The 13,757-nt window shown below is 39.7% G+C and overlaps 2 protein-coding genes across 7 annotated transcripts; one reads left to right on the top strand and one right to left on the bottom strand.

Annotated features, from left to right (window-relative positions):
* Nucleotides 1–1,809: 1,809 nt before the first annotated feature.
* On the bottom strand, nt 1,810–7,252 carry si:dkey-11p23.7 (V-set and Ig domain-containing protein). 6 transcript variants are annotated; one of them, XM_053611213.1, is made up of 4 exons: nt 4,447–4,995; nt 3,541–3,930; nt 2,825–3,167; nt 1,810–2,273 (listed from the first exon to the last, which is right to left on the bottom strand). In XM_053611213.1, exons 1-4 carry the CDS (start codon nt 4,493–4,495, stop codon nt 2,261–2,263), a joined length of 795 nt encoding a protein of 264 aa, XP_053467188.1. In that variant the 5' UTR covers nt 4,496–4,995; the 3' UTR covers nt 1,810–2,260. The 6 variants fall into 6 exon arrangements, with proteins under 6 accessions (XP_053467188.1, XP_053467187.1, XP_053467185.1 ...); XM_053611212.1 differs by lacking the exon at nt 1,810–2,273 and adding an exon at nt 7,241–7,252 and having other exon boundaries at nt 2,283–3,167; nt 4,447–4,522; XM_053611210.1 differs by lacking the exon at nt 1,810–2,273 and adding an exon at nt 5,003–5,026 and having other exon boundaries at nt 2,283–3,167; nt 4,447–4,522.
* Nucleotides 7,253–7,295: 43 nt separating this feature from the next.
* cmtm7 (CKLF-like MARVEL transmembrane domain containing 7) lies at nt 7,296–13,333 on the top strand. Its single transcript, XM_053611217.1, has 5 exons — nt 7,296–7,715; nt 9,430–9,606; nt 9,720–9,818; nt 11,322–11,403; nt 12,425–13,333. Exons 1-5 carry the CDS (start codon nt 7,590–7,592, stop codon nt 12,436–12,438), a joined length of 498 nt encoding a protein of 165 aa, XP_053467192.1. The 5' UTR covers nt 7,296–7,589; the 3' UTR covers nt 12,439–13,333.
* The last annotated feature ends 424 nt before the right edge of the window (nt 13,334–13,757 follow it).

Genomic DNA, 13,757 nt, shown 5'->3' with positions numbered 1-13,757 from the left:
TCATGGGCTTTAATACCCCCGAACTGTAAGTCATGCGTTATTTGGCATCCTACCTCGCCAATTGCAGTGTACATCTTGGAGACGTCGCCTTCGGGGGTGATTTATGGAGGGCCGGCGATTTCTGTAAACGACAAGCCAGGTAAAGTCCTGCTTGAAGTCCTGCAGACTATAAAAACTGTCAACAGCAATGGTATCTTACATGATGATGTCATAACTGTGTAATTAATCTGTGTTTGTTTGCTCCACAGACCCCAACGGTTGTGTTGTGGTTCCCCTGAGATTTGAACTTAGTAACGTCACAATGAGTTGGCAGGAGGCTCGGGTTCAGTGCATCAGTAGCGGCTTGTCGCTGGTGAGTCCCAACATCAACTACACACAAAACAAAATGGCAGCTGCACTTAACAACATGAACGTGGAAGGTTTTGCGTGGCTTGGCCTCCGACGCAACCTTGTCACCTCTGAGTGGAACTGGCAAAATGGCGCCAATTTCGACTTTGCCAACTGGGACAACGGCCAACCAACGGGCAACCTGTGTGTCGGAATATGGATGGAACCGAACGGGAATTTCACGTGGCGCAGCATGCGCTGCTGCGAGTCCATGCAGCCCCTGTGTGTCCAAGATTTTGTCATCTTCAAAAGCGTCGATTCGAGTTAGTCGAGCACCACCACCACCAGCTCAGGTCCAACCACCAGCCCGTCTATAGAACTACAGACCATGCCCGTCAACCAACATCCAATCATCGACAGCAGCTAAATTACCTTCTTCATTTCATGTTTACTTAATCACTGTTGAATGCAACCTACCTTTTTAGTAATAGAAAGATATAATTGGCTCAAACTGTTAATCAAACCACCTACAACATCTGCTTTCATTTGCTTCAAACTTTGGGCTATGAGCCATTTACCCTAAAGCATCATGTATGCTAACAGTGCTAATGAGTTATTTTAACTTCTGCTGTAATAGAAATTTAAAGATTGCTGTTTGGAAACTTAAAAGCTACAGTAGCAGCTGATGCTAACACGTAGCATTCGCCATTTCCAATATAGACAGATTCAGTGCGTGCATGGTCAGCCATGTTCTCATTCGAATGTTGAATTAAACCGTTGCAGACTTTCCAATAGACATTTCTGTTTGAGCAAAGTGGATGAAATCAGATGGCGTTGCATTCGACTACCTGCTTTAAATATCTCTTTCTGTAATAGTGGCATGCAAATAAATGTCGCAATCATATTATTTACTCAACTAAGGGAATTTTCCTTACAATTATTCTAAGTGTATTATACGTTAATGGAAACTTAGCTTTACCTGTATCCTGTAAACGTATGTCCTATACATATATTATTATATGCACATGTAGATGTAAAGCAGTTCCACGTTAGCATCTTAAATACAACCTACTTATATTTTAACACTACAGATCATTTTAATCCTAGCCGGCTTTTTACCGTAGCCATAGTTTATATTTAAAAATAAATAAATAAATTAAAAAGTCTTTGTCTGTCCTCACTGTATATTAAGGAATATGTATGCTGTAATAAAGGGGAATAAATCTACAATATAAGAACAAATAATGTCTGGGTAATTTGTCGTACATACGTAAAACACCACGCTCATGAAAATTTAACAATCACATTCTCACACACACATTTTAAAGAGGAAGTGTGTATTTTTTTTAAGCAGTACCGTCGTCGTATGCTTTAAGAAATAAACAGGAAAAATGTCCAGGGTTTATTTTTAAAGGAATGACGAGGACAGTGTATGTCAGACACGGATATCAAATATATATACTTAAAACCAAAACAATAGACGACAAATAATATAAGCTTTATTCAGTCTGGATGTAGAGGTGTGTAATGTAAATATAAGCGGCCTATCGCTGGGATTTTAGTCTGAATCTGTGATGTCAGTGTGAACACATCTGGAAAGTACAAAATGAGCAGTAGAAATAACTCCAGGTGTTATATCTACTGTATATCTCTCATGCATGTGAATGGACACGCCGGTGAAGTTGTGTTCGCTATATCTTGTGGGAAAATGAAGGTTTTGTACGGTTTCTTTATTATAAAGACACTCGAGGAAGCGCTCGCCTCGCCCTTTTCTGTCGTCTACTGTCGAAACCAAACATGAACCGAGTTCAAAACACAGAACAATAAACGTCTGGATGACGTGTAAATGGACGTGTCGGAGAATCGACGCTTCTGTGGGTTTCAGGGAAGTTACTGAGTTCCTCCCACAGGTACAGACTATAGACCACGCCCCCTAGAGTACGCACCTGTAATAAAGGACAGGACAGGAAGGAACAGTGTGTTAAAATGAGGCTGTGGCGTGACGAGCATACGTCCAGGGCGAAATTTTTTTTATTGATGTGATTTGAGAATCGATCAGAAAAACAAAAATGAAATAAAAAATTCACGGTACATAGTGTAGTCATGATCTTTTAGGAGTACAAGGTCTGAGTTTATTCATGGGAATGTAATTAGTGCAAATAAGAGTACAAGTATAATTATTTTTAGACTATAATTCTATAATTATGACATAGCTACTTTCCATACAAAAACATGTCAATATTTGTAAACAACATGCCAACCACATGACAATCAATCCTAGAGGGGCGGAGCTTGGTTTAATCAAGGTGCTGATCGGTTTTATGGGTTCCCACTTAACATTAAAGCTGTATTTACAACACGTTTTGGAGAAACGCATACTGAGAGTGAGAAACATCATTTGGTCGATTGATTCAGACTTTTGGACCCAACATGCCATTTAATGAACAAACCTCCCAGACCTCCCAGGAAGAGAAGCAATTTAACTGCTAATGCTAACCCAAGCAGCAGCGGTATGGTTAAAGCATCACCACTGTTGCTGCTGGTTTGGGACTTTTCTGGACTCGGGGGCAGAATGTAGACCGTAGCCTGGTCGTTGCCAAGAGGATTGGATGCTGTGCAGGTGTACTGCCCCCCTGGCTGGATGTCCAGGAGCTGGCTGGTGGTTCTGTGGCGATCCGGAGCTTCCTGTAGGAGCGGGGCTGCTTCGTTATCTGCATCGAGAACTTCATCTAAACCCGTCCACTGGACGTCAGGTAGCGGAGACCCCTGTACCTGGCACAGGGCTTTGAGACTTGTGTCTACGCTGCCCCCTATGGACAAGCTTAAGATCCGTGGTGGAGCTGGATGTAAACAAATACTTTAACACACAACTGACACACGCCTCTAGTTCAAGCTCTCTAATGAATTATAATACACTGCTTTATTATATCATTCGTGGTTGGAGACTTCAGCACCAACTTTAACTTTACTCCGGCTAGCTAGCTTAATAAGTATCTAGATTATCTAGTTTATATAGATATCTGGCTAGCCAATAAAAATGTAGCATGGAGCAGAACTTTACATTTGATTCAACTTCAACATAGCTAGAGCTAATGATTTTCTAAACAACTGGCTAATTTTTAATACTCCCCATGAACAAACCTGTATAAACTATAAACACACCTATATGAAGAATAAACCTCTAAGAGATTTCTATTCATGAGTTCTTGTTACCTTCCACTCGGAGCCGTGTGCCCATTTTGTTCTCGTAGTTGGCATGCGGTTGGTCGGGCAGCTCGACGCTGCAGTAGTAGCGCCCGTTGTCCTGCAGGCCGGTGCCGCTGATACGCAGAGTCAGGTCATGCTCTCGGTGGTTTCCCTCCAGCCGGTACCGCTGGTCCTGGTCCGGTCCGGTCTCGCATTGCTGGCTGCCGTTGAGGCTGGAGCAATGGAAGAGCACGGTGCTGGTGCGGGTGTGGCCTAGACGCCACACCACGTTCATGGAGGAGTGTAGGGTGTGTGCAGGGTGTGTGAAGGAGCAGGGCAGCACTGCGGGGTAACCCTCGATGGTTCGCACCTCTGGGGAAACCTGAATGGACCAGGTCTCATCGTAGGCTGATAAAGCTAGCGATGAAGGAAAAGGACAGTTGCAAAAAAAGAACCTCACAGCGTTAGTTTGTATTGGTTGGTAATGGTTTGTAATGTTAGCAATGGTTCGTAAAGATCTGTTCTGGTTTGTTATGGTCTGTAATGATACATCCTAATGCTTTAACATGTGTTATACTGGAGTTTAACGATCCCTGATGGTGAATGTCTGCTAAAACGCTGTGGTTTAATGGAATTAAACCCATCTGTAATGGGAAAAAAGATACTGTATATAACTAGCATGAATATATTTCTAGATAGAACTTACACATTTTCCATCATGGACCTGGATTAGTTCTTTATGGTTAAATGAGTTTGATGGAAATCATTAGGCCAATTCACATTAGAAAGAGAATGTATTTTTTTTTCCCAGCAGATTACAGAAGAATAAGTCGAATCACTCGATCAGCTCATTTTCTTGACATTTATTTGTTCAAACAAATAAATGGATCCACATGATCAGCGTCCTACAGCTGATTGAAAAATGGTTCTTACCCGAGAAGCTGATCATGAGCAGCGTGACGGTGAAGCGCAGGATGTCCATGGCCAAGTCGAGCCGTTCGTCTAGTGGCTGGAAACAAGTGTTGAGTCTTTAAACACAGACAGTCGACATCTCTGACTCACAGTCACACGACACACATCAAGAGTACACTCTGAGCTTTGTCCAACACTAAGTGCGTCTATTTTACATTAACTTATTCGTGTCATGGAAGGTTTTCATGTCAGTCCTGAAGGTCCATGAAACACTACTCGCTAATATTCATAACGACGACGGGAAATAACTGGTTTCACGCACGTTCCACATCATTATATGTAACTACAAATGGATAAAAAGTATGATGTCTTTAAAATGTTTTTTTTTTTTTAAAAAAAAAAATATGAAGAATCTGAGGCAAGTTTCTGTGGTTTAAAACCGCTGGGGACATGCTGTTACAGGAAAATAACAACTTCAAGGTGGTAAAACTGACTCCACTTCATCACAAAACTTAAGCTTCCTTCTGTTTTCTCGAGAACAAATTTGTTTCTTCCTGTTTATAGCAAACACACTCACTGCTCTCCACCAGCACCTACACAATCACCATGACAACAAACACAGGAAGGAAATGATTCTGTTCCTTTCAATGTTACTTTTTAAAATGTATTTATCTATAAGACAAATGGAAAATGCAATCATCACTCCTTCATTAATGCAAAAAAAGTACATAAAATATAGGACTTTTACAGTACTTAAATATAAATATTATATAAGTATTAATATAATATGTTAATGACACATTAAAAATATGGAAGTGTCCATGAAATTTTCTCTAAATCTAAAAATATTTCAGTAATTTGTTTTATAATTTTAGAAACTACTACTTAATTTCCTTCCAGAATTTTTTTTGTACGCTTCATTGATTATATAAGCACAACAATAAAAGAACACGTGCAATGAGCTCTAAGCTCAAACATACAGGGACATTGTACAGTTTTACTTAATCTTTTTTTTTTTTTCCCCAAACAAATGCTTTTTATGTGTATTATTATGTATAATCCCAAATGGCTTCCTGATGCCTACATATTGTGCACTACATGAGGCATGGAGGAATGGATTCTATGCCATATCAAGTGTGTAAGTGGAGCCATTTGGGATTCAGATCTCCATTCCCATAGTATTGGTGTACTAAAAATATTGAAATTATAACCTCTATACTCTATGTACTGTATATCATCCTACTTGTCTCACACTTTTGCTATGTATGTGTCTTGACTTGAGTCTATGTAGTGCACTATATATCCAATATAGAGCTATTTCACTGCAGTAGTACACTAGATGTACATTTCTAATAGCGGGACATGTGGCCTTCACAGAGTTATTGAAGGAACTCTGAGCTCCAGCTGTCTGATCCTATTCTGAGTGGAATTCCGGTTGTTATTTGAGGTCCTGTTTAATGAGGGCCATGACTGACACTGCGGAGTGACTGAACACAACAAATGGTTGCGTGACTACATGTTTAGAGCACTCGGGTCATTTTGTGAATTGAATTTGTGTGTTGAATTCTGGATTCTGATTGGTCAGAAAATTGTTGATTAATTTTCTATAACAGCGGAACAATAATCTATTATTATAAAGTCTAATAATAAACCGATTTTTACCAACGTAAAACTAATCGTTGATACGGTGAAGTTTTATGGAAGGAGTCTCCGGTGTCAGTGCTTTGTAACAGTCAGAGCTAAAGCTGTAACTTTACGTTTTTTTTCCGGCATCTTCAGGACAGAGGAGTTTACGCCTCTTTGTGGGTTCTCTTTAATATGACGAGCTGCCATTTTTGTTGTCTTATTAACATCCAGAGAAAAAAACATAATACTCGATAGTACTCGTAGACCGTGACCTCGTGAACCAGTATCAGGATGTATTTACTGAACGAGGAGTCAGCCAAAGGGCATAAATATAAATGTAAATGTAAAAAAGAGAGACTTCAGTTGTGATCGTGTGCTTCAGAAATGTAGCCTGGAATTCATAAATGTATAAAAGTGCAGAAATTCTGATCGCGATTAAGATCTTTAACTGTTATAAGGGTTAAACTAATGAAACTCACAGCTGCAGATTTATTAATCTGATTATGGATTGTTATCAAACATAACTAAACTGAATTGATGGATGAATCGCTGTAAAGCCCGCCTACCGAGAAATCTGATAGGTTAGTTAGCACAAACAGTGACCAATCAGGACGCGCGCTGTCTCTCTCTCTCTCTCTCTCTAAAAAAATCGGGAAATTGTACATAATTTGCGGTCGTCAGGGAGCCGCTATTACAATGCAGGAGACTCCGGGAACTTCCGGGAGATTTAGGATGTCTAGTAATATGAGTATTCATACTGTTTCCAAACCATTTTCTGAATATTCAAAATTTTCCGAGTCTGGAAATGAGTATCGTTTAATCTACCGGTGTCGCTTAAATTACCCCCCCCCAGTTCTTTCTAAAGAGTATTAAGAATAATTATCAAACAAAATAACGCAAATATCGTTGAATAATAAATCAATTGAAGACACTTTGCCCTTATTTCGCCTCAGGTTTAACATTAGCATTTCCCTAAGGACTGTTGAGAGCAAACTGCGCATGCGCAGGAGTAAAACTGAAGGGGAAAAAAAGTGGACTAGCCTTTAGCTATAAAATAAGCAAGCGTTATTCAATTTTTGTTCATACAGGTGTGAAATTCTGCTTGAGTGAGCACCGGGACTGATTTAATTTTCAAAAAGGACGTGTTTTCAAGTCTTAACGCAGCTCTAAACCGCCTACTGTAACACACTCAAAGCGTTTCTTTCGACGTCGCCCTGACTGAGAGCTTCCAGTGTTTGCTGTGTGTTTTAAACCCCGCCCTCATCCTTATGGATGTGTCCCAAACGCCTACTCTCGGAAAATGTAGTGCACTATGTAGGGTAATGGAAGCGTTTAATTGTATTCCGAGTGTAAACTGGTTGGACCTGTAGTTGGTATGATGTGGTTTAGACTTTAGCCGGCGTCACGCCCCAAAATTTTTTACAGCCGGACTCTGGTTAAGAGCGGAGCATATACATTTACACACTTACACTTTTACACACACTCTTATACTGTAACCCATAGAAGACCCTTAACATTTCTTTATTTTAAGAAAGAAAATGTCGCACACGGTTGTTACGACCACATCCACGACTACGACTGCGACTGCGAGTTCGTCGGATGGAGGAATTTTAAACTTCGGTTATTGTCGCTCTTTTCCCGGATTATTAAAATTGGCCCAATTGGTAAGGAAATGACGTCATTGCTGTACTTATCATGTGCTTTTATTGCATAAAGATGTCTTTTAAAGTGTGTACATTCCACCTTACTGTGCACATGCCTTATTAGTTCTGCAGCCACGAACTTCTCAGTCGTGTGCCAGACATGTCCCAGTATTAAAGCAGCGGTCCGTAATGTTTTTAAACCGTTTCTAGACCGGGAATACTCACATGATTGTAAAGATAGATTAGAAAAATGTTGATGTACAATACTGATATCAAGCAGATTTCACTTTAAAAAAAAATAATAATAAAGCTTCGGTTTGCATTTTTTCTGGCCCATGGACCTAAATCCTACTACAGCACCTCCGATACATTAGAGTACTACACTGAAAACCCTTTGGCTGTGTTGAAACACGTTACTGAAGAACGCGGTACTGATGACCACGTCTCGGAACATGTCGAACCTTGAGGCGGATGAGCTACAACAGCAGAAGAACATGAACAAGAACAGGTAGCTGAGGCTCGTAGCTAGGATGAATCTCGATTTCTGCCGAGGCAGACAGATGGTACAGTCAGAATTTGGCGCCAACAGAATGAATCCGTGGACCTAACCTGCCGTGTGTCGACCGTCCAGGCTGGTGGAGGTGGTGCAATGTTGTGGGGAATGTTTTTTTTTTTACGCATTTTCGGCCTATTAATATCGATCAGTCATGGCTTGAATGCCACAGCGTATTTGAGTATTGTTGCTGACCGTGTGCATCTCTTCATAGCCACAATTTACCATCTTCTAACAACTACTTCCTGCCATTAATAGATAACGCACCATGCCACAAAGCAAAAGTAGATCACCTTTAGGAATGGGAGCTTCACAGCATGAAAGTGCACCTGAAAGAATCTACAGGAACTGCACCGATCAACGTGGAGCATAATCTCAAAGGAACGTTTCCAAAATCTCATGGAATCCATGCCATGAAGAGTTGAGGCTGTTTGGAGAGCAAAGGGAAGCCCTACCCAGTCTTAGTATAGTGTTCCTAATAAAGTGCTCCGTGAGTTGCTGTTTCTTTCTGCTCAAAACCACCATGTGACAAACCTTCTCAAAAAAATCTTTCACAGAAAGAAGGGAATCTTTTCTGTTTTATTAAAAAAAAAAAAAAAAGAGAAGAAGATATAAACAACGATCTGCAAATGTTCGTTGAATTTTCTCCGCAAGAGAAACATCACGAAACCGTGAAAATTTCATACCGGAAACATTTTATAAACTTAACTCTAGTAAACAAGTAAGAGGTAACCATAGCAACAACGGTATAACGGCAGTCTGATGATATGAGCAGGAAGTTAGCTCGAGCTGGGAAGTTGAGTAAATGCAACGAGTGTGAATCGATCAGTAAAGTTCTCGATGTTCTAATGATCTAATGATCTAATTCTCGATGCTTTAACCTTACTCACGTAACGTTGACATTTTATTAAAATGAAATGATTTATGAAAGGCAGAGATCAGATTTCATCCTCGTTTATTGTTGCTTGTCCAAAAATGGTACATTTTGGTTATTGATCTTATACTGAGACACGACTTGAACAAGGCTGTGAGCTTTTGTTTATATGTGAACTATTTATTAGAAATAAAACCGTAGGCATAATAACTTCTTGGTATTAAATATGAAAAACTACACGCAGGTGTTAATGCATTACAGATGAATCAGATTATATACCGTGTGTGTGTGTGTGTGTGTGTGAACAGGTGACCCTATTGATCGCCTTCCTGTGTATCCACTGCGCCCCCACGTGGACGCATTACGACGGGTATCGCTACTTCGAGGTGGTCACGTTGTGGTTCTTCTTCGCCTTCCTCATCTTCTTCCTCATGTACGTGTTCAGGCTGCAGGCCAAACTCGTCTGCATTAACTGGACGCTGACGGTGAGTGGACGTTCGTGTCATTCCGGTTAGCCGCACACGGCAGGTTTCAGAGACGCGGGTCTGACCGCACGGTGTCTTTTTTTTATTTTTATTATTTTTTTTATACACCGCAGGAGTTTTTTCACTACGCCTTGGGCACCATCCTGATCTGCATCGCCTCCATCATAGGAGCAGTGAAGAGCAGCAACATCTCTGCTCTCCTGGCTGGATCTGTGAGTAACCTTTCATTAGATCTGTGTGATGAATAAAGGAAGGAAAACGTTGCATGTCACATCACCGTGCTGCCATCAATTTAATCCATTTAATAAATCCTACCTGTGGCATATTTTGAAGAAAGAAAAAGAAATTGTCAAAAAAAACTTTTCTGGCTTTCTAAATTAAGACTGGAGGTTTTAAAAATGATTATTATTATTATTATTTTTATTTGCAGTTTAAATCTGAGACAAGATCTCAAAGCGATCAAAATCTCAGCGCTCAGATATCAGAAATAAAATTACGGTCTCCACATGAAGCTCTGAGAAGAGAAACAGGAAGAGGAAATAGAAATAATTTTTGGTTAAAACTAGAGTTGTGGTGAGAGAAGCAGGAAACACACACACACACACACACACACACACACACACACACACACTCACACTGTTACAACGGAAATCCTGTGCCCCGCCCTTTCGTAACCCATCAGTAACTTTATTACCTTTACATAGAAAAAAAAGAGATTTGGGGGGAATTGAGGCCTTAAACAGTGTCTGTTTATGTAAAACACTTCATATAAGATTATTAATTTGCATATATATCAATATAAATATCAGTCATATCATATATATCAATATAAATATCAGTCACTTTTATTTCTCATGCTGTTCTACAGGTAAAAATACAAATTAAGGGGAAAATATGTGAAAGTGCAAAACTCATTATAACATGACACATGACGTATTCCGGTTAAATCACAGCGGGCCTCGTTTATTTATCAAGCAATTAGTACCAAAGCGAGGCTGTGTTCACGCGTCACGTCTTTCATCTGTCGCACGGTCTGCTCCATAGGATTATGATGTGAAACGTTACGTGCGAACGCAGCCTTGTGAAGCCGAGGACGTTGGATTAAAAAGATTCAGTAGAAGGTTTGACCGGGACACCAAAGCTAGGAGTGTTCAAAAGAGGGTTGAAATAAAATGAAATTCCGTGTCCGTCTCCTTCATGCAGCTTTCTTGCACAAACACGGTAAGGATAACGGTTGAACAACGTTTCACGCACACCACCTCCGCAACCCTGATAGCACCTCCGTCCCACAGGGAAAACCCTGCACGTGTGAGTCAGCTCCGTATGCAACGGCGTCTGCTGTTAATGCTGAGCGCCGTGGAAACGAGCGTTCTTCAGAATAATACACGTTTAAATAAAGTACAGTAATAGATGTCGAGTGTTTTAATCCAATTCCGGTTTCACAGTAAACAATGGTACAGTTTTTCTGTCTGTACATTTAAAGCAGAGGAACTGGGTGTAGCGGAATAAAACAAATCTCCGGGTTTCCCCTCGTCTACGCTCCAGAGCATTCTGGAGACACGCTAAACGAGTCCTGCAGGCGTGCACAGTGAGGGGTGAAAAGTTAAATCTGGGCACTAATAAAAGTTTTTCTTGTACCGCAGTTGACAGTCACATGCATGTCTAAACTGTTTTGCTGATCTTATGCGTTTCTTCTTCTTCTTCTTCTTCTTCAGATTTTCGGCTTTATTGCAACTTTTCTTCTTGCGATCAGTTTATGGACATCCTACAAAGTCACGTGCGGCTCTCGGCAAACCAGTGAGTCTCCTTCTCTTTTACTCATCTTACCCCCCCCCATTCATTTCTCCAGACTGTTGCTCACTGCCATGTGCTGGGATTTCTACAGTGATATCAGTTATTTTTGCGCTAACATAATCAGTTCAGTTTTACTAAACTGGAGTGGACTAGAGCTCGACCGACCGATCGATCGGTTTTGCCGAGTATTCGCAGAATCGGGGCTGAGAAGGTTCCGCTGTCAATATACAGTACGAGAGCGTCCTCTAGAGGCGAAATAAAAACTACCACTGGCAAATTTTGTGGTGTTATTTGAAGTGTTTTTTTTATTCACTTTGGACGACTCTATTTGTATTCGTTATGTGGAGAGTTACTTTTTGGTTCAGTTTGGATGTCCAAACTGAAATTCCTGCTCTCAGTACATTCAGATCATTTTTTTTCCCCCCAGATGTGCGCTAAACCACATTAAGAAAACAGCAAGGCGGAACTTTGGTGAGATCCGGGCGTTATAATTAGCATCTGCTCCATTTTTTAACTGACCAAAGGCACCACATTCTCGCCTTCTCGTTTTCTGTCGGCTCACAAAATCGCGGCTGTTAAATTCCCAGGTTCAGCTAAATAAAAGGAGAGTGAAGTGAAAGTACAGAAGCCATGGTGGTTTTCACATCTGTTCCCCTTCAGTGATTCAGTTTATTTTTTCCAGAAGATGGATTGTATTCGTGTTTGGTTGCTGATTGTTTCTTTTACTGGAAAAGCAAAAAGAGCAGAGTTTTCAGGAGTTTCCTGTATCGCTCTAGCAAGCTACGGCTAAACCTTAAATATCGGCACCTCCGAACGTGTATATATATATATATATATATATATATATATATATATATATATATATATATATATATATATGTATAGGCTATGCATTTGTTCTCTATGCAGACAGAATTTCGGGAAAGTACATCTTATGGTCTGAAAAGTGATTTCAATTCCACAGTGAGGATTTTTTTTGAATAAAAATGTTTTTTTTCATGAGTTTTTCATTTTCATTCTGCAGGTATTGCTGTGTAATGGGACCCCATCCAAAGACACAAGAAGGAATAAATTTGATCAGCTACTGTATCTCGAGTGCCTCCGATGTGCTGAGAGTTCAGCCCCGTCCGGATCGCTGCAGCTTATACGATTTGGAAACATTCTCCTTAAGCCTAGATTCACACGAGCAGATGTCATTCAGAGTTGGTCTGTTTTGGATGTGTGGCGAACGCTGCTATTGTCGTTTGTTGTTGTTGTTTTTTTTTTTTAGGGGGTGGCTGCTTGTCCAGCAAGAAAATGTTGCTTAAACATCACGAGACATTCACTATCGTGCATATACATAGAAACATAAAGACTGCCTGTCGCTTGCTCGTGTGAAGGTAAGAAAAAGGTCCCAGTGTGAAACAGGGAAGGCGAAGCGTCAGGATTGACTCAGCAGGTTTGAACCGACATGTTACTGAATGTTGATTTTATTATATTCATTATTGCAGTATTAAAATTCCTCATTAAAGAATTTAAAGTTCAGATTCAGTATTTTATACACGAGATTTTTCTTATTTCAGTCTTATTCACTGCAGCTTTGAGGTAGGTTTAAATATACAGTTAATCTTTGTTATTATTATTATTCCATTTATACCAAAAAGTGTTTTGTTTATTATTTTTTTAAAGATAGTTTTGCTTAAATTTAGACGTCTGGATTACAATGCTGGATTTGGAGTGATTCATAGAGTTATTATCAGCTTTTCAAAGGTCAATATTTCCTTTTTGTGCACTTAAATCACTGTGTAAAGTGCTTTCTCTCGCTCTCTCTTTAAAAACAACAACAAAAACAAACAAACAGAAAAAAAACAAATCCCACGTTTTACTGTGTTTGCTAGTGGCAAAAATGCAAAAAAATAATAAATATACAACTATCCAAAGTGTGTGGTGTTTTCTGGTGTTTTGAACCCATTTTTTAAAAAAAAACTGAATGTAAGCCCTTTTCTGTGTTACATGGTCGGCATTTGCATACTGAGCCCTGATTGGCTTTTATATTTTATGATGCAATAACACTTGTGCATTTTCACTATCTCAGAATTTTTTAAAAGGAAAACCCGTTGTAGTGGTGATCTTTACACTTGCACTTGGACTGCACACTCAAATTAATTTCCCCGCAAAATGTTCCTTATCCCTATTATTATAATTATGTTTTACACTGTGTTTGATGTTTTTGATATCATGATAAATTATCATATTTATTTTTTAAATACTGTGACATACTTTAAAAAAAAAAAAAATGCTTTCAATATACAAACGTAAAACGACAGTTCAATCAAAAACCAAATGTGGTGTAATGATATATGTGAATCTATAGTTTA

This window comes from Ictalurus furcatus, chromosome 23, assembly GCF_023375685.1.
Source record: "Ictalurus furcatus strain D&B chromosome 23, Billie_1.0, whole genome shotgun sequence".
Lineage (NCBI taxonomy): Eukaryota > Metazoa > Chordata > Actinopteri > Siluriformes > Ictaluridae > Ictalurus > Ictalurus furcatus.
This window is presented reverse-complemented; position numbering and strand designations above follow the sequence as displayed.

Bases quoted from the DNA above. Each gene is read 5' to 3' on its own strand.
- si:dkey-11p23.7 (XM_053611212.1), bottom strand. From the start codon at position 4,495: ATGGACATCCTGCGCTTCACCGTCACGCTGCTCATGATCAGCTTCTCG. The intron at 3,931-4,446 runs GTAAGAACCATT...CTTCATCGCTAG, and splicing joins GCTCATGATCAGCTTCTCGG to CTTTATCAGCCTACGATGAG. The intron at 3,168-3,540 runs GTAACAAGAACT...GTTTACATCCAG, and splicing joins CACACGGCTCCGAGTGGAAG to CTCCACCACGGATCTTAAGC.
- cmtm7 (XM_053611217.1), top strand. From the start codon at position 7,590: ATGTCGCACACGGTTGTTACGACCACATCCACGACTACGACTGCGACT. The intron at 9,607-9,719 runs GTGAGTGGACGT...TATACACCGCAG, and splicing joins GCATTAACTGGACGCTGACG to GAGTTTTTTCACTACGCCTT. The intron at 9,819-11,321 runs GTGAGTAACCTT...CTTCTTCTTCAG, and splicing joins CTGCTCTCCTGGCTGGATCT to ATTTTCGGCTTTATTGCAAC.